The 26,271-nt window shown below is 45.5% G+C and overlaps 1 protein-coding gene across 1 annotated transcript; it reads left to right on the forward strand.

Annotated features, from left to right (window-relative positions):
- Positions 1-8,078: 8,078 nt before the first annotated feature.
- Positions 8,079-24,063, forward strand: LOC126542265 (arylsulfatase I-like). Its single transcript, XM_050189257.3, has 9 exons — positions 8,079-8,908; positions 9,678-9,837; positions 12,060-12,172; positions 13,451-13,561; positions 14,007-14,132; positions 17,227-17,353; positions 19,199-19,492; positions 20,468-20,922; positions 22,698-24,063. The coding sequence occupies exons 1-9, from the start codon at positions 8,819-8,821 to the stop codon at positions 22,833-22,835; spliced, it is 1,614 nt and encodes a 537-aa protein (XP_050045214.1). The 5' UTR covers positions 8,079-8,818; the 3' UTR covers positions 22,836-24,063.
- Positions 24,064-26,271: the final 2,208 nt, after the last annotated feature.

Genomic DNA, 26,271 nt, shown 5'->3' on the forward strand with positions numbered 1-26,271 from the left:
TATAGTCTTAGGCGTCTCTGCCGACTTTCTGTATACATTCAACCACAGACACCTTCAAAATAATTCCCTTGCGCTGTAATACAGTGCTCCCAGCGTTCCTGCCACTTTGTGAATACCTTCTGGAAGTTTTCTTCCCTGCGCGACAAGCACCATCTGCGATTTGTGCTTCCTTTAAGCCCTCGTGCCAAAACGGCGACCTTTGAGCTGAGTTTTTTTTTTTTTTCATTTTAGGAATAGAACTATGTCAGTGAAAGCCATATTGCGAGTAGGATGCGCGTGTAGAGAAACTATGCTGTTTCCGGCCAAAAACTGACTTGTTTGTTTATTTGTTTATTTATTTCCTAAAAGATATCTTGTTGAAACACTACATGAGGGGTCAGGAGAGTTGTCAGGAGAGCTTTGCGACATGGTGCAATATCGTCATCCAGATTCTCATGAACCACAGATCGGGCTGTTTTCGCCTAAACGACCTCCCTCAGACGCACTAGAACTTGGCTTCAAAACTTACTGTTGATGGCTTTGCCATTCAGACTAATTCCCTATGACCAATGCTGAGAATGTTGATAAAGACGATGACGTGCACTTTGTCGAGCTGCGCACTTGCCTAACCTTTCTGGGTCGCGGAGACATCGGCTTTTCGAGGAAAAAGCCAAAGTCGCTAAGCAATGCAAAGACTGTTGCTTTATCTCGGCGATTGAACCCAGGTTCAATCACCGGTGATGATCGTCCGCGTGAAAAACGTGTCATTCGCCATATTTGTTTCCCGCTGACTTCGCTCTCTTCACAAAATTCAACACCGAGCTCGCAAGCTGCCGCTTTGACATGATTGCTGAAATCAAGCGCTGGTAGCAGAAGATGCTTCCAGAAATACTTCAAGAACATATTCCCAAAATGGTATGAGCGCTGTGAACGCTGTATACCTGCGCATTGGGATTATTTCGAAGGTGGCCGTATTTGAATGCACACAAATAAATTAATTTTGGAAGAAACAGAGCTGGTGTCGAAACTTTTTAATACCACCACGTATGATAATCTGTAAGAAAGTCTTGAGAAAGGTACCCAGGCACACGGTGCCACACATATGAGTGAATAGAGCATGTGAACATCTGTTGCGGCTGATTTTAAACGGTTCTACAACCACAAGCACTCATCGGTCGTCTAATTATTAAAAGAGAAGCTCTGTTTTGTACAGCCTAAAGCATTGAATACTTAAATAAATTCTTTACCTTATCGGTAAGTCTTCTCTTTTACTACTTATCTTGAAGCTGTGGTTTTCGATACCGCACTGACTTCGCAGACATAGTGCTGATTTCCTAGCGCTCATGCCTGATAACTTGTACATTCAATAAAAAGTATTCGCTGTCCATCCCAAAGAAGGCTAAAACCATAAAGATGACCTTCAAACACAAAATCTGTTTAGGCAATTTGTACATGATGGCCAGTGTGAAAGGCTATCATTTCTCATTCTTCTGAAATTTTGAAGTCGTGCTGTACCAAACAACTACACCGGATGTCATAAATGTACCTCGTGGGGATCTCATACCCAGGGGCTGTCAAAAGATATTTTTTCCTGCTTGTTTTACGTCGGTGGAGTACAAAAGTCTGCCCGTAGCTACTGGCAGTTCTGCTAGAAAGCTGGTAACACGATATGAAATTTGGTGAAACTTCAACCACCCAGTTCAACGAAGGGTTGTGCTGTCGCGAACGTATAGTTTTGCCCACAGAAGACTTCAGAGACGCATATCGTTACTCCACAAAACTATGTTGCATTAGGCGGCATTTTTCGCCCGCTTTCTTTTACATTTCCTGTCAGAGCCGCAATTTCTACGAAAGCGTTTAAAGAGAGAAAGTCCCGCAAATTAGCACGCCGCTGAGCGCCGTGAACGTTCCTGCGTACTGTCCGAGTCGGACGATTGCCCGCAGGAGTAATCAACAGTAAAAGATAAGCAGTGCGCCAAGGACCACAGGATATTAAACGAGAGCGCCATAGACACGTGCTCTCGTGCCTTTATTTTTCTTTCATTTTCTTCATTTTGCTTTCTCCGAAAGAGGAATGTACACGCACAACCTTGAACGTTTCTTCCAACGCAGGAGTAGGCCGTGGCAAACAACCTGCGCGGTAACTTGCAGGCTCTTAGCGGTGCGGTCTGATTAGACGGCAGTCGCGACACAGACTTTGCTTCCAGCTACAGAATCCGTCCCTTCCAGCGAGCTGTAGATTGATCCGAAACCTCTCAGAGATATCCTAATCCGTGTTTCTTAGCACCTTGTCGATCGACGGAGACTTTCCTGGCGAACCTTTCATTGGCTCCGCGGTGCCAATTACATCGCGGCAGCAGCGGGTGGCGGCTTCTGGCCACTGCCTGGAAACTGCACACATCTGACGTCACGCTGTTGCGACACTGACGACACCGTACGCGCCGGGAACGTCGCGAGACAGGCGGCAACAGAGGAGGCACGGCCTTTACCAACAGGCAGAGCAGACAGCTATAGGCAGGTCGCATTGCACACCCGTTGTCGCACAGAAGCCTAATTATAAGTGGTGCTGTCAAGGACGTACGAGTAGCGGCCGGAAGTAGAGTTACGTATCCTCTTCAGCAGAGCGCCGACGCATCCGTGGATACCGGGAAGTCCGGAGCACCACCGGCGCCGATCGACGACGAGCGTTCTTGCCCAGCAGTGCCAGTGCGCTGCGTCGCGCGCTGATCTGGGTCGCTTCGTGGTGCGAGAAAGAGTTGGCCAAATCAACCTTGCCCTAGGCAAGCCTACTGACAACAAGCCCGTATAAAGGCTAGCCCCGCAGCTGTGGGTGGAGGCCTGTCGCCGCGCGCCTCTCATCTCGGCTGCCGCCGCAGCCGCGACTGCTCTCTCCGCATCTCGGGACGCAGAGGTATGTTGTTGGCATTGCTCGTGCGTGCATTTCGCCTTATCTGCGCAGCCTACAATGAGCCAATGCCTATTAATCACTTTTATTATTACTGAATCTGCGACTGCAAGTGGTGGTCGTTGCACCTATAGTGGAGCCGGTCACGCCCTGGTTGGACGGCTAAACGGTGCCCGTTGATACCCCGTGTCGGAGAAATTTGCGCGGCACTGTAGACCGCCGACGGCACCCTTTCCTTCCTTCCGAAGGCTCCATTTTCTGTGAGGCCGCAGGTCATATCTCTACACACATATGAAAGGGACGTTGAACTCACTGAGAAACCAATGCGTGTAATCCTTCGACATACCGCGATGTCTCGGCAGTTGCACTTTGTTCGTGAGATCGCGATCAAGAGATCGTGACGAGCCTGTGGACATTGATGAGTTTATTGATCGCCCCATGGATGAGCGTGCCTCTTGGTGTATCTGTGAGTCTGCTGCCCATCTTTTTTCTCGAGATTGACGCAAAAGACAAGGAAGCTTGTAGTTGCTTTTGGCACCAATACAAGGCGTCTTTGCCGGCAGTCGAAGTTGCATTCCAAGCATTGTGCTCAAGGCAGCAATTACTGCCACATGAAGTTATCATTACATGTTTCGATCCTCTCTTGACAGCAAAGCACACATATAGCCCCATATGAAGGCCCTAGGATCTTCATTTGCCACATCCTGTTTATTTTATGTGTGTATACACGCGGCGTCCTCTTCTGGCGTCTTCTATGTACCATGTCTTGCATCGGAATCTAACTCAAGCCTCTTTTGTTATTTTGCTGCAATAGTTACTACCGCAATAACCATTCTTCAATAGCATAATCGAAGGAACACGTCATGTTGTAGCGATGACGGATTATCAAGTTCTGAATTCACGTGAGAACAGTGCGTTTTATTCGCGGTCGCAATCCAGCACTTTCATGCGCTTGCAGAGTTGGCAATGCGAGAAAGTTCCTCTAGTCTATAAGCAAATAAAAGCATTGCAACGAATGATGCACATGCTTTTCATTTGGCGGCATCCACTTCAATGATCTAAGAACCTTGAATCGCATGTACCCTTGGCCCACTTGTGAAAAAAACGCAATTTCACCTGTCTAGGGACGTATAGTACCGTACACAAATGGTCCAGCAGACTGACCATGAGAGCATGTGTGCGACGTCGAAACAGCAGGTGGAAAACGCTAGAGCAGTACTGTTTGAAGTATCTAACACAAGACACAAGACGTTGGTTTGGGAAAATGACCAGGCTTGGCTACAAGAAGCAGCGGTAAAATTATTCGCAGGCAATAAGGAGGAGTCATTAAAGATTACGCAGTATTACATAAGCGCCATAAAAAGTTGTGTTTTTGGCGTTTCTTCATGATGTAAGAAACATAACAAAGCATTTAATCTGTCCCTCAGTAACGGTCAATGTCACCGGGGTGGGGATGCTTTTTTCTCGCTTAGACGACCAGCAAGCAACAACTGCAGTAAGAAATTTTTAAGCGTTGTATCGTCGCCAGAAGCTCGACCATGACGGCGGCTGCGGTGGTGGCGGCGGTGTACCATGTGGGCTGGCAAGCAATCAACATCCTCTAAAACGCTTAATGCACGCGCTTGAAGAAAGACTTGGGAGGAGGAGGGCGAGGAGGGGTAGAGGTTTAGCTAAAATGACGCTGAGATTCGTCGACGATAGCCTCACTCACGGTCATGGTGTACGCGCAGAGAGAGGGAGCCGCTAAGGAGACGTACTAACAAAAATAGCAGCTCGCAAGGGCGTTACCTATCTGCACCACAGCGCCGCCGGCCACACAGAAGCCTGGCCTGCGGCTTGGCTTGATATTTGCTTTCTTCTTTTCCGCAGACTCACGCATTCCGTTCGGTGTCAACACGCAGCGAAGCAAGTGCGAGCGCACGAAGCAGTTCGTCGCTGCAGGGTACGTAGACACTGGCTTTACTGCAATGTCTCGTAGGTTTCGTCCTTGTCTTCTTTAGATGTTAGCAAAGATTTGCGTATCTAAACTAGCCTGTATACTTATGTTACGTCATACGTAGCCCCAAAACGACCCTGAAGTTCATTAACCTGATAAACTGTCAGTTGGATATGTGGAATGTTGCAATTATTTCCTCAGGTTGTACGGACGTCGTTCTGTGAGGAACGGAGTGGTTGGCATTCAAGCCATAAGGGACAGTGAGGCCCGGGCATTGGGGCCCACAGACGCCGACGCCTGACCCGTACAGTGTTTAATTATGTATTCTGCGGATCTGTTTGAATTTAGTGCTTTTCTGACGTTTTCTCAGAATGCCGCAGTTTTATTAGCCACCTATCGTAGTGTTCGCCTCAGGTAATTCAAAAAAGCCATCCGTTCACTTAATTGCACTCATTATACGACCTAACACAGACGCCGGTTCTAGCCAGCTCACGGTGAGCGTTCATGCTGGACCGCATTTTACAGTCGACGAAGGACAACGACGCCAACGACGAGAACAACATAAACAATGTGTTGCCCAACTTGCCGTGCTTGAGTTATCACAATCTTGCATTTTATTGCTGTTTGTCGCGCTCCGTTTCAGCATGCTTATAAGAGCAGTGAGCCTGTTCGAGCTACCCTCGAGGCATCGTAGTCGGTCGAGCAGTGTATCTGGAATGCGGTAAAAAATAAAAGCTTAATGAGTTCAGACCAATTTCGCTTTCCAGCGAAATACGAAAAGAAAGAGACTATATGCTAAACCCCGATACGCCAACTCATAGCGCATAGGGCGCTCCCATTTACAGCGCCGTAGCATAACACGCGTCCCGCATGCCTGATCGTCGCCTTCCTTTCGTTGGTCACGACCTATGCGCTCAAGGCGAGCTGCAGGATACGGGTCCACGTCTTGAGAAACAATATACAGCTGAAGATGCGGGGCATGATTCCTGTGGTTGCTGTGGTGGCGCTGGTCTCCACTCTTTCGGCTGTGCCTGGCCCACTTCAGACAATAGCTCTCCCAGTTGACGCCTCCGTTCTACGACTCTCTGCAACCTTCCCGTCCACGCTCTTCCTTTCTCGCAGTGGTTGGGGAAGTGTTCACGGCGTTCACAGGCGTTCAACGCCCCTACTCTAGCACACTGTCTGCCAATCCGTTTTATGTGCATTTGTCAAAGTTCGTCCAAGGTTACTCCAGCAGGTATGTCTTGCACTCCGCATCCTTTCACTAGTTCCGTTGTTGTGGACACATTAGTTCTGGACACATGAGTCGGCTAAAACTGAGTACCAGTTCACAATTGAAACTCGTTCGCGTACTAATGGTAAACGACAGCTTAACCATTTCTTTCTTACTCATTCTTCTAGCAGCCTCAGGCATGTGGAAACAGTTTTGTGCGCAGTTCTACTTTAAAGTCCACAGAACATCGCGTGAGTGAAAGGCTTGTGCTGTAAAGGAACTTACCCCCACTGCAGCCCCCCTCCTAACAAGGAAAAAAACAAGGTCAGCTTACACACCTGCATTAATGTTTCAGATCAACCGTGCTCTTTATCATCTTGCGCTGAGTAGAACTATGGGTAATACAGAGCCCGTCATCTGGTCCTGCAAGGGCTTCTTTTCTGAAAGGAGGACACTTCTTGACTGCATGAGGTTTCCTCGCGGACGAGTAGTACCATTAGTTTTCTAGAAAGGACTCCGTATAGTGCGCAAAGTAGTGTGATCAATTCTTCCCACAATTCTGTGAGGGGCTAAACCTATTGTTTAATGTGGCAATATCTGACGCACAAAGAATCGCTGAGGCGGTGTGATTTCCAGCCAAGTATGCCAGGATTACCCCGCCTGTGTACAACATGACCATCACCAGCACTATGTGATCGCGCTGGACGTGCTCGTGCTGGACGTGCTCACGTGAAACATTTAATGCATCGTGTTGACCGGGCGTGTTCTCGCGAAATTTGACAAGCCGTCGACACTCGACGTACAACCAAAGAAAGTACTCGTAGCAGATGCTTTTGATTGGCCGGCGCCGACTTGCCCCCGCAAAACGTTTTTTCTAAGTAAGCTTACCTGGAAAAAGAGGGCCAACACGGGATTCACCAGCTGTATTGAGAGTACAACGAGCGATATCTATGGGCCCGAATTCGTGATTTAAAGTGTCGTGAGGGCAGTTGTTAGCACCTCTAAAGAGACTGCCATCGCCCGATTAAACGCCTTTTCTTGAACATTTCCGACACATACGAAAGCTCATGCGGATCCAATGCACCTGTTGAAATCTATGCGAAGCAAAGTTCAAGAAAAGCGGTTACTTAAATGATTTGCTGTTTTGCAGCTAACGGCGATGTGTTTAATTTGGAAATTAAAGGTGTATGCACTGAAACGACACGCATAAAGCAACATTTACGGATTCTGTACGTTTGCGTCATAGTGGGACGTATCCATTCTGGAGGATTTACCAAGAACGACCACGCCCCCAGTGGCGCATACCGAATGGCTAAATCAAGAAAAGTAAAGTAAATCAAAGAATTTGTGTAATATAATCACAATTCCGTTAACAGATCGGAGTGCTTCAGAAATATTCGTGAACCGACGTCATACGTGATATATTCATGTTTTATGTAGGAATCGTACTTGGTGGGCCTTGCCCATTCTGTAGGATTGGCCAAGAGCTAAGTGGCACATATTGTCTGGCTAAATGAAAGAAAAATAAAGTACATCAAAGAATCCGGTAAATATATTTTGTCACATCATTAACATATCGGCACGCTTTAGAGGTGCCTGTGAGCAGACATATATGTTTATATATATCGACACATATATTCGCAAGACAGTACCCCCAGCCACGGTCAGGAAAATCTAAGAGAGTTCGCGAAGAAAGCTTGGTTTTAGATAAATCCTGCAACGAAATGACCTTTATAATCCTTTATGGACGTTGTCAGAAGAGCAATTATATCACTGCTGCGTTGGCCATCATGTATGCTATCAACTGCCGTCAGTTATCGAACCCTTAATAGGCTAATATTCGGTAGACAGGGACATTTAGGCATTAAGATTGAGTGCATCTAGTAGCCTATCTATATTTGCGCAAGCTCTGAAATTCTTATGCATGCGTTGAGGTTAAGCTCTGCACAAAGTGACGGGTTTAAAGCAAGTGAGAAGGGCTACTGCGTGGCTAATCATTGTAGCATACTTGTCAGGGAAGCGGAAGAAAATTGCAGTAGGCCATCTACAGAGGCTGAAGCTGCACTTTTCTCGGGGTATTTGGCAGAGAACCTTCTCTTTGTTTTCTTTGTCTGTGTGAGCACATGTGAATACATATCTTTCAATAGCATGACTCAAGAAACTTGTAATCGCATGGAGCTGTATGTGCGCGAGCACTCTATGCTTAGAATGAATTGAAAATGTGGAGAAAGTCTCAAAGCAATTTCACAAAAGATGAACAACGGGGCACGATGCTAAATGTCCCACCTGACAACAGAGTGGGAAAGTGGAGCACATTGGTAATAGCGCGAAAGTGTCAATTTTCGCATAGCACGCGAATTCTTAATTTTTCCTCCCGTCTTGATAGGATATCATCACAATGCTGACATATACATGCACAAGAAATCTGGTGATTACTCAGCACGGAATGTTCGTGCTAATATTGTAAGGCGAATGAAGTACTTATCTCACTAACTACGATTGTGACCAAAGAAATTTGACTAATAAGGTTTAGAGAGAGAGAACAAAGAGCCACGAGGAAAGACAGGGAGGTTTGCCAGACAAGTGTCTAATTTGCCAGCCTACACAAAGCAAAGAGTTACAAGAGAGAAGAGAAAAAGTGATAAAGAGAGCACTAGAAAGGTGCACACGCGTTGGTGCACATCATATCTGCCAATGGTTATTGAGCGCCAGATACGGTCACAGCTACGGTGGCGCTAACGTAAATATTATGTGTTTTACAGGTGAGCACTAAACGTATATAAAGATGCGGCCTTTGCTGGTTCTCTTCTGGGCATCCGTTGTCGTCTCCAAAAAGGTTCTGCCCCATATCATCTTCGTCCTCGTTGATGATCTGGTAAGTCAGGACAAGCAAGTTTAGATAATGTGCCTCACTGTCATGGTCTCGTATTATTGTTCATAGTGTAAACAGACACACCTGTTCATATAAGAAAATACTAAGGCAACAAGCAGTTTCCTGGGATTTACAGAAAAAAAGTGCAACTCATATTGGAACGCAAACGGATTTGATGTTGAAAGTTTGCTAAAATCAAGCCTTAGGGCCTATTTACACTGAGCAACATGTTTCCCAACAGCCAGGCAACATGTTTCCTAAATGTGGGCCAATGTGTTGGTCAACATCGGTTTGACATTTGTTGAAATCTGTCGACATCTATAAAATACGTGTCGCACTGCACAAATCACGCATGTCGTAACAAATTGCTCGTTGAAGATGCATGTACAATTTGTTAATTTAGACACATGGAATGAGAATACTGGCATAAAATGAATAAAATAAGAATGGCATCACTACAGCAGCACACTGAAAATAGAGCAGATTGTCCACTAGCGCCTGATGGCTTAATGCTGTCACTGGAGACAGGCGACTTCTGAATCGCCCGCGTTGCTTCCTGGGCCTGTTGCGTATATGGAACACTTGAAATTGTACAGCATTCATTTGCGCAGGTCAACGAATAAACTTCCAGTCAAAGCCGTACAAAACTTGCCATATTTCAGGCAAGCGTCTGCGTCTCGACTATCACCTGTCTGAACACCTTGGCGCCCTTGAGCACTGAAAGCAGTCGTCTCTTCTTCAACTACTCTCACACGTTCGTTTTATTCAACAGGGTTGGGACGATGTCAGCTTCCACGGGTCGTCACAGATCCCCACTCCAAACATAGACACACTGGCGGCCGATGGCATCATCCTCAACAACTATTACGTGCAGCCAATGTGCACTCCGTCCAGGTCGGCGCTGATGACCGGCATGTACCCCATACATACGGGTGAGCTATCCAATGCTGTCAGTTCAATATGTATCGGGCGCTGAGTTTACTCAAACCACGCACACAGACCTAGCTTAGACACGTGTTGTAGCACCAGAATAAAAAAATACAGTAAGAAATAAATTGTGAGTTCGCTAATCTTTCAATTAGTTTTTGATGGAAGGTGGTAATTTTTCGAGTTTAGTGAAGGTTTGTGAACAAGTGTACGTCCGCCTCAAGGATATGAAAAAAGCTCGTAATACGTGGCTGGCAAAAACATTCTGCGCCTCACCGCAACTACAGCGGTGGCCGAATGATTCACGCAAAAATTAAATTATGGGGTTTACGTGCCAAAACCACTTTCTGATTATGAGGCACGCCGTAGTGAAGGGCTCCGGAAATTTGGACCACCTGGAGATCTTTAACGTGCACCTAAATCTAAGTACCACGGGTGTTTTCGCATTTCGCCTCCATCGAAATGCGGCCGCCACGGCCGGGATTCAATCCCGCGACCTCGTGCTCAGCAGCCCAACACCATAGCCACTGAGCAACCACGGCGGCTACACGCAAAAATAAGGTTGCCGTCAAATCACAACCTTTAGATTGCGAAGGCTCACTTGTGGCACAGAGCAGGAAAGTAACCAGCTGGACTTGCCCAAAGCAAATAATAATGAGACGCATCAGCTACGGTGGCTTGCTCTGCTTAGAGCACGCGCTCTAATACAACAGCGGCACTCAATCCCGAACCAGTGTCGCCTACCCTATACATTGCTCAAGCGTACAGTGCTTCCATGTTCTGAACGGTCCTAACAAGGGTTCTACATAGAGAGAGAGCGAGAGAGAGAGAGAGAGAGAGAGATGTGGCCGAGAAGAAGGAACAGCAAAAGTAGACCATCGCTCATCGCATTTCGCACTCATGCCACTGGAGAACCCTCTTGGGCAAACCATCAGTTCCCAGACAGCTATATGCTGCATCCTTTTCTTGTGTCATTGGCATGCACGTTCAGGTGTTTTCAAGTTTATGATAGGCGCCACTAGCCAGCCCACAACCAAAATTATGTCAGTGCTAAACTGTCATAGGTCATGAGATGTCATAGGTCATGTGTAGTGTCCGCGAATTTTCGACGATAAAATTAGTGCGTGTCAAGCCTGGAATAGTTTTAACCTTGGCTTCGTGATATAGATCGATGCGTAAAAGAGTCGTCCTCCATTTTAATTTAGGTAGCAAACAGAAATCTATATTAAGAGAGAGAGAACCATAAATAAAGGAAAGGCAGGGAGGCTAACCACACGCACGTGCGGTTTGATATTAAGTGGTAACAAAAGGCAAAATCCTAACCGACCTTGGGCTTCATTAGCGTCAGATTACCGTCAGTGCACTTATGAAGAATAGAAAGACTTACCCTGTCGAGTGTAGTAAATAGGTACATTACAGGCGGCCTCAGTCTTAAACTACTTCTAAACAAAGCATCGTAAGTATCACTTAATGCCGAGTTTCTGTCTCCGCTTTTGTCTTCTATGCATATGTGTTTCACCTACAGAAATTTCAAACAGAAGGAAAATAAAAAGTTTACGGAGGCAACGGCCTAATTATTTGATCAATCAATTCATTTGATCAATCAATTCAATGTACTTGATCAGGAGCATTGTATGCAGTGTTCAGAAAACGACCCTCACTCTCTCTTCTTTTTTCTGTTCTAATACAAACGTTTTTCCTACCTGGCAAATATACTTTATGAATGTGAGGTTTGTGTAATTTTCGTATTCGTATAGCAATTTATGAATGTGATAGTTAGTTTCCACCGAAGGTTCATTTCAGTTGCGCAACTCCGAGTATCCTATAATTAGGCGGCTACATTTCTTTCGGCTAAATGAAACCGACACGCCTGACACAAGATGCGCGGAGACAAGAGCGAGCGCAAGAAGCGCCACTCACAAGTCTATTAAAAGAATTCGCTATTAACTCGTGCGTTTTATTTTCCAAACGTGCCTTCGGTTCGAATAAACAAGATTCGACACGTATCGGCGAATGTGCTGTCCACTCCACACGCAGCTTAGCAGTGCCTTAGCTTAATGACTCAGTGCTATCGTTTCCCGTGCAAAGTGCCCGACCGCTTAACACGTGCGCTATACTGCGCTACTGAATGTAAGCACCAGCCAGTAGCCGATAAGCCGCTGCACTTACCTTAACCACACAGGGTCATGAGCTTTGACTCAATGCTGACAAACTTCCTGTTTCGCAGGCATGCAGCATTGGGTGATCAGGAGTCCTGAACCATGGGGACTGCCTCTTGAGCTGAAAATTATGCCGCAGTATTTCAAAGAGCTCGGCTACGCAACGCATCTTGTCGGAAAGGTAAAGCGGTGCTGTTTTTAGAAAAATTACTCACATCCACTGAGGAGCCAGAGTGATAAAATAAACAATGTTAGTGTAGCATGCTATTTTTTCTATTATTTTAGCTGCGTCGCAAGTTTACTACGAGGAATAGGCATCTATGTTGGCCGTTTCCAATACTTTAGATGCTTTAGTCACATCAGCGAAACGTTAACTGTAAGATCATTGTAACCCAAGCTGCTTTCCGGTTACGCTTTTACGTAGCACTCACAGTCGAGTGCAAAAGTCTAGAGACCACGGCACATGCAAAAAAATATGTTTCTTCTAGCACAGCCGTGCAACATGTAATTCTATAAACGCATGGCGCTGGTCAAGCAGGCGCACGTGTGCAGTGCACTTGATTTCAGCTTTTATGCATAGGCTGAGAAGGAAAAAAGAAATTTAGCGGCAGCTCTCGTCCTTAAACTTTTGCACTCGACTGTACGTGATGGAAGCGCCTTGCCTACATAAACATTTCCATGAATATATAGTGTCGCTTCATTCATTGCCGACGTTTGCTCATCATAATTTCAACAAGGACTTTTCTAACAAATCCCTACAGAACACTGCGCCCTTTAATGTGCGTTTGTTTGCGTGCAGTATTAAAGTTGGGATGTTCAATGCCTTCTGCGTAGTATGTCAAAAGATCATTGTCTATTCCAACGTTTCAAGACGTCCGTAATGTGCTCGCGTGCTATTATAGTGCACGAAAACGTCATCCCTTTGTCGCTATTGTACTACCAACATAATTGTGAGGCGGACTTAAGAATATTTCATAAAAACTACTTTGTCGTCGTTACATTATTCTTGTCCCTAAATTTCGAGGAGCGGTTACGATGCCGGCGTTGTGTGCAAAGTGAAGCAAATCTTCGGCCGTAGTGACCCCAGCGTCGGTTACCGTTATGTTTGATAAGAATAATTTTCATACTTTCAAATTTTCATCATGGCTAAAAATTCTGAAAAAAAAAAATGTCACACGAAGTACGAATTTTCTTCCAGTTTCTAGCGTAGATAAGTGAATGCCGATATTGCGTTTAGAGTAATGCTTCCCAGCTTGATCGAGAGAAGCAGTTATTCAAATCGCAAGTACACGTCATTGAATAGTTAGACGTACTTTGATGCGTGTAACTATCCACGTCAGAACTTCAATATATGAAAGCTTTGCGTTATTTTCTGCACTGTAATTTTTTTCTCCGCGTTAACACATGTTAGAGCCAGTTTTATGATTATATGCCTTATTTCTTACTGTTTCCATTACAGTGGCATCTAGGGTATTTTCAGAAAGAATATACGCCAACATACCGTGGATTTGACTCATTTTACGGATACTACAATGGATTCATTGACTACTACCAACACAGAAACCAATATGTAAGTGCGGCCATTATAATTAACTATTCAGCTCCGAGGTCGTCACCACATGTTATCGTAGTGCTTCCAAACTACTGATTTGGAGATTAAGATAGACAGAGTTCTTTCTATTGTGTCTAACTGAGTGTACGGTCTTATTTTCACCGTATGGCTTGTCGAATTTGTTTGTTCTTTTTCGAGCAAACAAAGATTATTTATCACTGCTTTCAGTGATGTGCTAAAGACATCTCCTTCTAATACACCACCGGAAACTATATTGACTAAGAAGTATGATGAACTGAAGCTGCGTAGAAAGCGGACAAATCTCTTCAGCACCATCGTTCAGTTTTCGTGTGACTCAGGAAGGTCATAAAAGCTCTTCAGTGTTGTAAATTTACAGGCATCTACGCTTTGGGAGCTCTGATGAGGCCACTCGTAATTTACGAATCTATTTTCTTGACTGCAGAAAAGGCATGTCGGTCTGGACTTCAGGATGAACATGGCCCCGACGCAGAAGGGCTCTGGTCGGTACGCCACCGATCTCTTCGCTGACCATGCCATATCACTCATTGAAAGCCACAACAAATCCCAGGTGACTTGCTAGCACAACCATATATTTACTTTCGCCCAATTGTGTTCCCTAGTTTATCTTTGCGAAATATGCACCTTGTTAGTTAGGGTTTGAGAAACATAAACGGGGAAAGAAGGCAGATGCTGTTTTCCCTTTGGTCTGTCTTTGGGTACGCTATTTCAAGCGCCTGATATTCAAGCAGATGGGTAAATAAAACAAACTTTAAAGATGAAAAGAGAACTTTCGTATATATCTCGAGAACGCTAGAAGACACTAAACATCCGACCAAGATGCGCAGAGCTGGATCAAACATTGGTTATCTATTCAAACTAAGCATTGCCAGCAAGTTATCATAGTGGAAGCGACACATACCACCTGCCATCGATGAGCTTGATGGCGTGCTAAACCTTATCTACATTTCAAGACAATATTCTTAAAGCGGCGATACCTGAAATAAACTACTCAAAGTGGGAGCCACCTGAACATTTGCCCATTAAGAAATCCAGCGTGGCTAACCACATGACCGCTTCTTCGATATTCTTGTCCCTAGACACGAGATCCTTAAAGCAGAAGCATCGTTATGACAATAAAACTTGGTGTAAAAAGTTGGTGTAAAAAGTGCCATATTGGACACGCCGCTTGGTGAAAAATTTACAGATCTAGCTTACATGATCTCCGTGATTTCATCCCGATGTTGTTAAAATCAAATGCAGATTAATAAAAAATTGCCTTAAAAAGAGAAATAAACCCTGTTGTATCAGTAATTCATATTTTCTTCATGCATTTACTCTTTCTCGTCGCACACACGTCCATGCTGTGCTTCATCTCTGCCTTCTGGCCGTGCACACTGTTCTTGTCGATGCTCGCCAGTGCAACTATGATGAGTGTCGCACATTAAAATGGAAAGGTTGCTAAACTTCACTCTAATATCATTGTCCTTAGGGTAAACGAAGAGATGCTCATCGCCAGCTGAATGCTACCCAATCCAGATTTTAGGCAGTTTACTTATTTCATGGTATTGATGCATTTCAAGGTGTACGAACTGCTGTGGAGCAGTCTCAACGAAGTTTGCAATCAGCAGGGAAATATCCTATAACGTTAGCATATCAGTGTGTTCATAACGTCTATTATATTTTAATTGGTGAAAAGAACATCCCCAAAAATGTTTTGAGGTACAGTGCATAAAATATAAACCTTGGAAGAATCCTGTATATATCTCAGAAAAGAAACGCACAAGAATTACTTGGCCATCCTAAATTGATGCAACGTTTGCTAGCTACTCCGTAAAATAAATTAGAAATAATTTCTATTATTATAGATATTTGTTTCGTATTTATGCAAGCACGTCAGTGAGATATCATTTGTGCTTAACCCGTATTTCCCCTGAATAACTTGTCACTTATGAGTCCAGCCTTGTGCCTTGTACTCCAACACAACATATTACGCAACACAATATCTGAGAAAAAGCTGCATATCTGTGCAGCCTCGCAACGCAGCCAAGTATTCGCATTTATAGCCTCTACTACTATATTTTAACAACATATCGATGTTCGGTTTTACTGACTACTGTTACAGGCTGCTCAGAAATTGAACGTTTTCTGAGAACCCGTGGTCCGTAAACTTTTGTGGTTGACTGTACATAACTTCCTTGCGTGAAAGACATTGGTGCACACAGTACCCATGATAAATTATTGCATCTCGTGAACTTGAAAGATTTGTGAGGCGTTGAACAGCATAAATATCGTGGTTTCAAAGATGCATCGAGCGCTATACGGTGCGGCATTGCAGTCGATGTTGCAACAGACCTCAGTTCAAACAGATCCGGCAGAGACTCATGAATTCTTGTGCGTGTGAATTCAAAAGCATTATAGTCGCTTTGGTGAAATATTCTCTATTTATATTTTAGACATGCTTTAAAGTTATTTCTGCTGATTTTGAATGTATGCATGTACGCTGGCAACAGACGGGCTCATTTTCCACACTCATGACGTGCCGTCGAGAGTCCTTCGCGATAGACACAGCCGCGATGAAATCCGGAGAAAAAGTGACGCGCGGGAGGCAGCGAACTCATTTAATACAACCATAACATGGCGCAGTCTCCTCCCAATTGGCTGCGCCATCACGTGCCCAACCAATGAGAGCTAGAACCGTGGAACCACCGTGGCGTCGGAGAAGCATGCTCATCTTGCACCCCGGAGGTCTGGGTTCCCTTCCCCACCCAGACTCAAGTGTATAATTTTTTTTTTCAGAGCCATTGGTTTACTTTGTGTACACCAACCTCCCAGAGAAAGTTGGCGTCATTCTGACCATGTTTGATGTGTTTTTACTCTTTGCGCCATTGGCCATTTTGGGTACCATAGCTCGGCGATGCCGTCGCCGACGACGCCGGATTTTCGCGTAATGGGGCATATAATCTTTTCGAATTAAATACACCACCATGTGACCCATAGATATTACTTCACCAGCTTTTCTTTTGAGGGTTGAAAAAAAATATAGTAATGGTGCTTTCTTAGAATTGAAATTTCTAAATAATTCTGCGCTCTAAATCGATTAGGCATACATTTGGGATACAGTTTAAAGTAACGTTCTGCTGTACGAATATTCCGCTTCGGTTTATGATTAGAATGTCTTTATAGTATAATATTCCACCTGCTGCTACTCGCTTCTTGCTTCTCTTTCAACGTGAGCTGCGCCCTTAATTATATTTTCTTCTGCTAATAAAATCACTAGACTGCTAAGAACTTACACTTAGTCAAACCAGCTATGATTCTTTAATTGAGAATTCAAATACGTTGCTTCTCTGCAAAGCGTAATATTTATGTTTGCCGTTTAATGATTTAAGAGATAAAATATCACCAGCTGATGTTGGTATTGAAGGTGATTCGTCAAGCCAGCTATGGTACCTTTCTCAGTCGATAATTCCTAGTACGTTGGTTATTCGCACAGTGTAGAAGTTATGTTTGCCATTTAATCCCTTTAGCCTCGTGCAGATAACACTAGCTAATGTTGTTTTAGAAGGTGTGTCGCCAAGGCCGCTGGCAGTGTGCTATCAAGCGGTCATTCTGTCGCGCTCCAAGTTTACGGACGCTTGGCTCTTCTTCATTATTTTCGGTAGCCTCTGTTTTTGTACCTCAGCCACCTGGCACCTCACGCAGCCACGGAGAAAGAACCCCTGCAGGCACCAGATGAGAACGTTCGCAAGTTCGGCTATATCGGAGACGGCAACAGGACGATGTTTGCAGGTGAGTACTTAAGGTGCATCGTTTCTGTAACCGTGAACATATACTTTAACGACAATTTATTTCTTTGGACATCAGGGAATGATCATGATGTGTGTAGCGGGTTGACGACGAGCAGCATCAGTGAAAAAGTCAAGATACGTAAAATGACATGTCCGACCAGCCTGTTCACAGCCTGCCTTACTACAGTCATTCAGCATTAGAAGCGAGCTTTCAGGAACCGACCGTCCCTGTTGTGTTGATTGTAGCCCCTAATGTCATCCGAAGATAAATATTTGGTAATATTCTTGTAAAGTGGCTTGCCGGTCATTGTTTGCCTTGGCGTGAGCGCTAACGACAACCGCTTGCTTAGTAAACTTGTGCCGCTGTTAAATGACGCTGCTTCATTTGAAAAATCCGTGTGAATTCCTTTACTTCAGGATCTCACTTTTGATTTTTCATCACTCCTTAGATGTCATATGCCCCGTATCATAATCCTATATGGTGATATGGGTTTGTACGGAAACATGCAGGTTTTCATACAGTATTCTTTATAATCCTGCAGGAATATGGATACGGGGTCTTTGGGGCATGTGGGAGTTTTCAGTAGAGTCGAGAATTCCTGGTAAATTACGAAAAACGCAGCGAGATATTGCCCTTTCGTCTAGTGTGCATTTATATCATTGTTGGACAATGTTCGATACGAATAAATCAGTCATTCCCTCAAATTGTTTCCATCGACTGAATGATTATATCCTAATGAAAAAAAGTTGCAGTTTCGCCAGAAAGGCGAAGCATTGATTGCGATATCAAAATTAGCAGACATCCATGCGAGGTAAGGATCGCCTTTTATCGGCCGTATCAACTTGTAAACATTCGCTTGCTAACTAAATTAACAAGCATGGTATCAGCACGCACAGCAGACGTAAACACATCTGACTCGATGACCGCGGACACTCGCTGTCGAAACGCTAGCGTGAGCAAGTGCGGCAGCAGCAGCGAGCGAAGTGACCTTCATGCCTTCGATCGCTTCAACGGAAACTCAAAGCCGACAACACATGGCACGCACAAAGCTACGAGCCGTCGACGCACCTACACTCTGCCCCAACGCAGATCGACCGCGCGCAGTCGCCACACACGCAGCTGCAGCCGCAGTCAAATGCCGCCCTCCCTCCCTCCCCTTCGCCCGGTGCCTCGCAACGCTGGGTTCCTCACGCGCCCTTGAAGACGGCACGCTTCCTCCTTGCTCTCCTCCCTTTCGCGCGCGGGCGAGCTGGCGCCGCGATCATCGGCTTCAGTCGCAAATTTTCACTCGCACATACAGCGTGCGCGGCGACGGTGTTATCGCACTTGGACTTCATACAGAACATTACGGCAACGCCGACGGCAGAAATGAGCCTGGAGTGTTCATATATTTGCTATTGCGTTAATAAATCAGTCAGGCAATTATTCGATAAGACCAACCCAATTAATACTAAAGCCTCACACTATGGGCTCTCCCTCTCTCTCTGTACTTTGTCCTGTGCTTTCCTGTTTTTCTATGCTTCGTATATACTGAAGCACTACCACGAAGAATACATCACGAACTATAGACAATAGGAAAACATTATTGATGTACAATGGGCGCTGCGATGGTGAAAACAGTCAACTGTTAGGACGACATTTCATCGCTTTTGTTCTGGGTGTCACATTGCGACAATTTTCTGTGCTACAATCTTGGCTGTAGTACCCTTCCTTAAGATGCGGTTTTACGGCTTTCGCACTTGCTCCTCCCCGTGGTCTTGCATTGAAATGGTGTAGCAGCAATATGTGTCTGCAGGGTTGTGGTTTGTTCGTTGTTTTGGTGATATTCAACTCTCTGACTTGCAGCCATGGTTGACAACCTTGATGAGTCCATAGGAAGGCTCACGGAAGCTCTACAACGTGCCGATATGCTGGAGAACGCAATTATAGTGTTCAGCAGCGACAATGGGGCGCTGCCGTACGGCACCCACTCCAACAGCGGCTTCAACTGGCCCCTGCGTGGCACCAAGATGTCACTCTGGGAGGGAGGGGTCCGCGTGCCGGCGTTCATCTGGAGCCCCCTCCTGCAGAAGCGGCGTCGCGTTTCCCGGCAGCTCATGCACATCACCGACTGGCTGCCCACACTTTACGCCGCTGCAGGTAGGGGCACGGTCCGGAATTGCCACATCGACATTATAACAGTTTTCTAAGGAACGGATACGTGTATGTGCTCTCTCTCTCTCTCTCTCTCTCTGCTTTCCTGTCACTTTACCTCCCCCTACCCTCTCTCCCAAGCGTAGGGTAGCAAACCAGATCTCCTCTGGTTAACCTCCCCGCCTTTCTCTTTTTTTTCTCTCTCACTCTATATGTCTAAGGAACAAGGTTTACCTATGAAAAGCACAAGAGCAACTCCCATCTACCGCTAGGTTGCACAGCGCACAGTTCTATTACGCGCGTGGATACGCAGATACACGGAGGTTCGAGGGCGAGATCGGTTTCGTGTAGCCATCTAGCTCATGGGCCTTTAAGCACAAACGATGCATATATACACCAATAACGTAATGTGTCTCCCATCGCATTAACTTCACTGGCGATACAGACGCAGAATCACCTTAGAGGGTGAAGTTAAGGTTCAAAAGCGAGATTGATGATCCACTCGCACCTGTTTATACCAGAACTCAGTTTGTAGACCGGCAATAGGGCATTTAATAGACATTATTAATAGCGCATCCATATATATTTCATTGTTCTAAACATAACATATCGCTACCGCAGAGACAACGGATACCTGAAACTGGGAGACAATAAGGACAGAAACAGTTCATAGTCTATATATAGGCTGTAGTAAATGCGTATGGGCAGCCTATACACAGCGTCCGTAACTCTCCATGTGAGTGGCAAAAGCACTTTTGGGGGGATCGAACAGTCCGGTTCTGCACTTTGCCTGTAATATGTTTAAGCTAGTAAATGGGTCATAATCCACAAGAGTTTGTTCGCAATTTATAGCCACTATCCTAAAGCATGTGCGTTCCACGTGTGTTGCATCTTTCTCTCAGGCTCTAGTCGAGCAGCACTCGCCCACAGTTATATTGTTGTCACTGTGCCAAGTCAATTTTTCTTGCTCTTTTCGAACAGGGGGCAATCCTTCGAGCCTGGGCTACGTGGACGGCTACAACATGTGGGAGGCCCTGTCCCGTGGTTGGCGGTCGCCACGCAAAGAAGTGTTGCTCAACATCGACCCAGTGACGGGCTCCGGTGCCCTGCGCTATGGCAAGCACAAGATCGTGTACGACATTCCCATCAGGGGTTCGTCGGACGTGCAACTCAAGACGGCCGGTCAGCCTAGGCCAACGTTGCAGGCAGATGAAGAGCTTGACTGGCTCATGGAAAACTCGCTGGCGGCCAAAGCGCTGCGCATGTTCTACAACACCAACCGGCTGCCCCCGAGACCCAACTGGAGGAGGGACGCCACGGTTCAGTGCGGCGTGCTCGCCTATCACAGCAATTTCGTCTCGCAGCAACCGCCCTACCTGTTCGACCTCGAGATCGATCCGTGCGAGATGTTCAATCTCGCCGACGTAAGAAGAAGGGTGCGTGCGCATAGTCACTTCGATTTCATTTTCCTTTGAGACGAAGTTTGCGGGACTAAATGCCGCTTCTTTTCAATTTCACGAGGACCATAAACGCATACCACAGCAGCATGACATTTTTGGGCAGAATAAAAAACACACCATGATAAAATTCCACATAAGAGCAGCAAAGCGAAAAAACAACCGAATCCAGAAAATAATTCAGGCAAAATCCAACACTCGACGACTGTCGATATTAATGCGATTAGCATTCAAGCAATGTAGCGACAAACCGTATTGCTGAAGACACCTTCATTTACTATCTATACTATTTAGTATATAGCATGTTGCGTTGCAAAAACAAGCGAACCTACCCTCTGACACATATTTGTTCAAAAGCAGCAGCGTACCTCTGTTAAGTTATGTACTTATGAAGCATTTTAATCACGTTTTGGTGAAAGGGCTTCAGAAGTACATAGCTTCCTCGTGGTGTTGCTTTAGGTTTCTTGAAGTGTGTTGTTTTCTTTTATTCCCTCCTTCTTTATTCCTTACTTCACTTGTTATGCTTTACTTGAAGAGTAAGCAGGTCTCTGCGTGATGGCAGTTGCCTGCCCTGCTTATTCCCTTTTTCCTTTTTGTTTGGGTTGCCAAACATAATAATGAAACACCCGTTCTTCACTTGAGACGTTCCACCTGGCACTGCTACGTTGCATGAAAGCGAATGGCCTCAGTGACCGATTAAAGGCGTGAAGTTATGGGCATCTGCATGTACTCACATCAGACAGTACCTTCTTACCGCCCCCTCCTTTCTTTTCTTCCCTTAAACCCCTTCCCCTCTGTAGGGTAGCAAACCGGACGTGCGTCTGGTTAACCCTACCTTTCCTTCCTTCCTTTTTATCCTCCTCCTCCTCCTCGTCTTCCTCCTCCACCTGGAAAGACACGAAGCGAAGAGTTTCTTAGCAGAGCTCCTTGCTTAAACATTTTACACACTACGACGCTAGCGGCGACCAAATTTACAGGGACGTGCTCTATTTAGTGTTAGCATTTTTTTCTTATTGACACGTCGACGATGGCATGCTGCGCTACATCGTGCAGTGCAGGCTTAAAATGCTTAACAATATTGTGTTGTATGGTACTGAATACACGAGACGTTTGGTTTCGCCTAAAGGTGACGGTAAGAAAGCATCAGCCACAACTTCCATCCGGCTTACTCAGTGCTGTGCTACATTATTGCTGCGGTGCTCACTTCTCTTAAAATTTGTTCCTTACATTATTTACCTTAAGTGTCGCTTCATGCGTAAAGCATAATCAGCATAGGGGATTATTATCACAGCATTCAGACTAAATTTTATATTTTTGCATCATCCACAGAACTGCGGCCTTGCAGTCACCCTGATAGTTAACCAAAACACGTCTTAAGCGCCCCTTTGCTTCTCTCGCAGAAGGTGCTGAAGCTTTCTGGTTAGCATTACCTTAATCTACTATAAAAGTGCGTCTTCTCAATGTTTTCCTTTCAGGCTTTGTTTTTAGAATTATACCACTACACACTTATATTCAATATTCGTGTTAGGTTTGACTACGGTTGTACATTTCGCTATGATACGGGCTCTCGAAACGAACTGCAGCACAACAGCATCAAGGACCCTTTCTCTGTTCAGAATGAATATTCCCACCTACACAGGCAAGTTCAAGTAAGCATTAAATTGTGCTGAGTGTCTTAACGATATGTTTGCAGCTCAATGGTTTCACCGGTTGTAGTCGCGCATAACTAATTCTCCACCTATCCCTCTTTTCAGACCATGGGCACCATGATTCGCATGCTGCAAAGCTTCGAGCGAAACATGATTCCGCACCGGAACCAACCCGAAGATCCGCGATCTTACCCCGAAAAGCACGGCGGCATATGGACAACCTGGAGGAGATCTTCAGAGTAGAGACAGCACTGCCTGACTGCTTTTCTGGCGCCATGTACAAAAATGTTGTTATTGCTTTTTGTTGTTCCTTCTCTTACATTTCCAATATCTTTTTTTTTTTTCTTGCTTTTCTCTGCCTCACGTGGAGCCACCGGTTGTGCTTTCCGCGAAGGAATTCGAGGTGAACAGCAGGCTGCTCGCCAGCGACCAATATCGCTCGTTCTTTCTTTGTCGTATTTCTTTTTTTTTCTTTTTGAAAGAACAGTGTGAAAGAGTTTCAGAACGTACTCTACAGGCCAGTGTCATCCTACACAGGTTGACCAGGAGCCGCTTAGCCAACGGAAAAAAGCCACTCACCACTGTGAACTTTCACTTTTTTTTGGGCCCCTGGCCTCGCTAAGCTGTATGTTTACAGCTTTCTTGCCAGGGTGGCCTTCAACACTGTGCTTTTTGCATGTTGTAAATAAAACTTGACTTGATGATTTGCTCAAGACAGCGCTCTGCAATTGCTCTGTAACCAAAACTTTGCTTAATTGAAGATGCTCAACATATGGATGCGGGGCTCATAAGTTAGGCTTGAAAATCTTTGAAATTTTATAAAGCGTAGGAGGTGATTAGCAATGGCAGAAAATTAGTCATTTATGGCACGCCATGCGGTGGTAATCTATTTGTTTATTGCGAGACTGCTCCCTACTTTAGCAACAAAAGATATACATTAAAATGACTGCGCCCTTGCAAACCACCTGAAAAGACAACGACTCTACAAAAAAAGTAACCCTCGCTGTAATGGAAATCCTCCAAATCACCGTATCTGGAAGCCAAAATGCACAAGCGACTCGAAGCAACACCCTCTCCCCTCATCTTATTTGTTGTCTCTTCGTGTGTGCGCGCGCACGTGTGTGACTGTGTGTGTCAGAAGGAAACGGCGCAAAATCGGCACCAGTATACTATAAGCAATGCGAGAAGGACGCAAAAAAAAGAAGTTAATGACCGTTTACACTATTAAGCAGAGCTGGCCCCAGCGGAACATACATTCTTAAAAGTACAGCAAAATATAAACCAACGGACATTCAGTGATGTTCTCATGTACATATATTTCAAAGTGAAAGGACATCGAAAGTCTATTATGTCTCTCAAGAATCACATGGATCTCATCAGTTTGCTCAAATAGGTGCTACTATATTCTCTTAAATGGGCCCCGAAGGTATTCAAATATATAAAGAAATAAAATAAAGGTTACGTCCCAACAAAGCCAGACGCTAGTGTTTGTTTTTCTTTCACGTAGATCAGAGGTTATGGCGTCTAAAACAACGACAGAACGAGGGGGATAAATTAGTTCTGCATCAACGGTTCCCCTCCTTCATCCTTTTCATTGGAGAAGCGTTGCAATTTCAAGGACGTTAGCATGGGTACAGCGGTGCAGCTTACGAAGTCGACAAGGACTGAAGTCAAGGAAACTTCGAACGACGAATCACCCATCACAATCATCTGCGACAGCACGTCTACATGGAGGAAGCCCGGATTACGGGTATAGACGGTTTTGCAAAAGCCTTGGCACCAGTGAGCCTGCAACCCCAAGAAACTTCTGGTTTCGACTCCTGACAGCCTTCTATGCCGAAAAAAAACGTGTTTTCAAGTTATCTCAACGTACGAGACGCTTTCTTTACGCTTCGAAATTTTAGAAAGTGCGTAAACGTGGATACAGCACAGATATATACAATTTTATGTGTAATATAGGAAGAAAGTAATTTGCAAATTTGCGATCACCTGTGCAAAAAGAAAATGGTAGGCGATCGTAATCTGTCATAGGTGTCTCTAAGTTGCACACACGCCTCGGCGTTGATGTTCTTTAGGTTAAGCTAAAGCCCCTCAATCTTCGTAAAGTAGTGCCACGCTTTGAAGAATGCCGCCTCCTCTTCGCGCGCTCTGGCCGAAGCAGACGCCGCGTCGCTATTGGCCTAAAAGCATCCCGTGGGCCCTCGCGCTGTGCATCAGCGCCATTTTTGCTAGAGAAGCGTCTACGGAGTGGCGAGAAGTGCATGTTGGCGCCGTTGCTACGCTCGAGCAGTGTAAGCGGCGCCACGGTCGAGGATTGAGCGTAAAAGAGAGGAGAAACGAGGAGGAGTGTAGGCGGAGGAGAAGAGTGTCGCGACTTTACGAAGTTTAAGGGGTTTTAGGTTAAACGAGCGAACGCCTTTCCCCTGGCACGATAAGCGGGCGAGGAGCGAGGGAGGGCGAGGAGGAAGCGCAGCGAGCGCCACCTGGCGGGACGTAGCGCCCTAGCGAGCAGCGCACGAAGCGCACCGTACATGCCCTCTCCAGTGCCGACGTCAGAGCATGTAACGAGCGTGCGCGCGCTGCTGTTGCGGGCAAGCGAGCGAGCAAGCAGGTGAGCGCCGGCAAAAGAGAAGCAAGGGGGGGGTGACGTCACATCTGCTCTGCTAGGCAGATGTTCAGTCTATGCTAGGCAACTGTTTACCATTAATTAGTCGGTTTAATATAATGCCACCTTTTTGTGTGTGACATCATTGACGTCATTAATTCCGCTTTCTACTTCCGGGTTTCCAGGAAGTTCGCCAAAGTCGTGCTCACGTGGCGGGTCTCTAAAGTCAACGATGCTGTGATTTGGTGTGCGGAAATCAGTGATTTCTAATTAATTCTAATTATTCCAGGCACTTCAGTCACTCAAGCTTTAACTAAACTATTGCTCTGATATATCATAAGGAAACCCATTAATTTTGTACTGTACTATTTTTTCTTGTGTTTGTTAAAATTTCGTGACCGGCCGCCTCAGGAGGTGAACCGGAATTGCTGCGCAAGAAACAAGAGTGTTACTCGATGCTCGTGCCACTAAGCACTGCTGAAAATTTTTGGCCTTCTGCTTTGCCGCACTGTACTGCGGTACGACATTGTCTTTCTTGCCCGCTCTTAGTGTGAGGAAAACTGAAAGCTTGCCAGGGCCTCTGCTTGTAAGCAGTGGAATCATCGTATACTGTAGAACGTGACAAGTATTGTTGTGTCTGATAGCGTCCCACTCATAAAGGCACTCTGCAAAGTGCGCATGTGCCGCAAATGGTTAAAAGCCGAGCGCCGCTGGCTAGCGACAATCCTTTTGGTCCGAGTCATGAGCCCATAATAATGGGTCAATAAACGTCGTTCTACCGGGCACTTGTCTGCTCCTTCGTCAAAGCTAATGGAATCATAAAACAAGCATGTCACCAAAAGACGGTGTCGCGCCAATACATGGATGGATGGATGGATGGATGGATGGATGGATGGATGGATGGATGGATGTTATGAGCGTCCCCTTTGGAACGGGGCGGGGGGTTGCGCCACCAAGCTCTTGCTATTATACTGCTTCATGTCCTTCTCAGGTTAAAAAAGAAAAAAAAAAGAAAACGAAAAAGAAAACGGACGATGAATTCCCATAACCAAATTTTGTGACCCCCTATTGCGA

This window comes from Dermacentor andersoni, chromosome 2 (genome assembly GCF_023375885.2).
Source record: "Dermacentor andersoni chromosome 2, qqDerAnde1_hic_scaffold, whole genome shotgun sequence".
Classification (NCBI taxonomy): Eukaryota; Metazoa; Arthropoda; class Arachnida; order Ixodida; family Ixodidae; genus Dermacentor; species Dermacentor andersoni.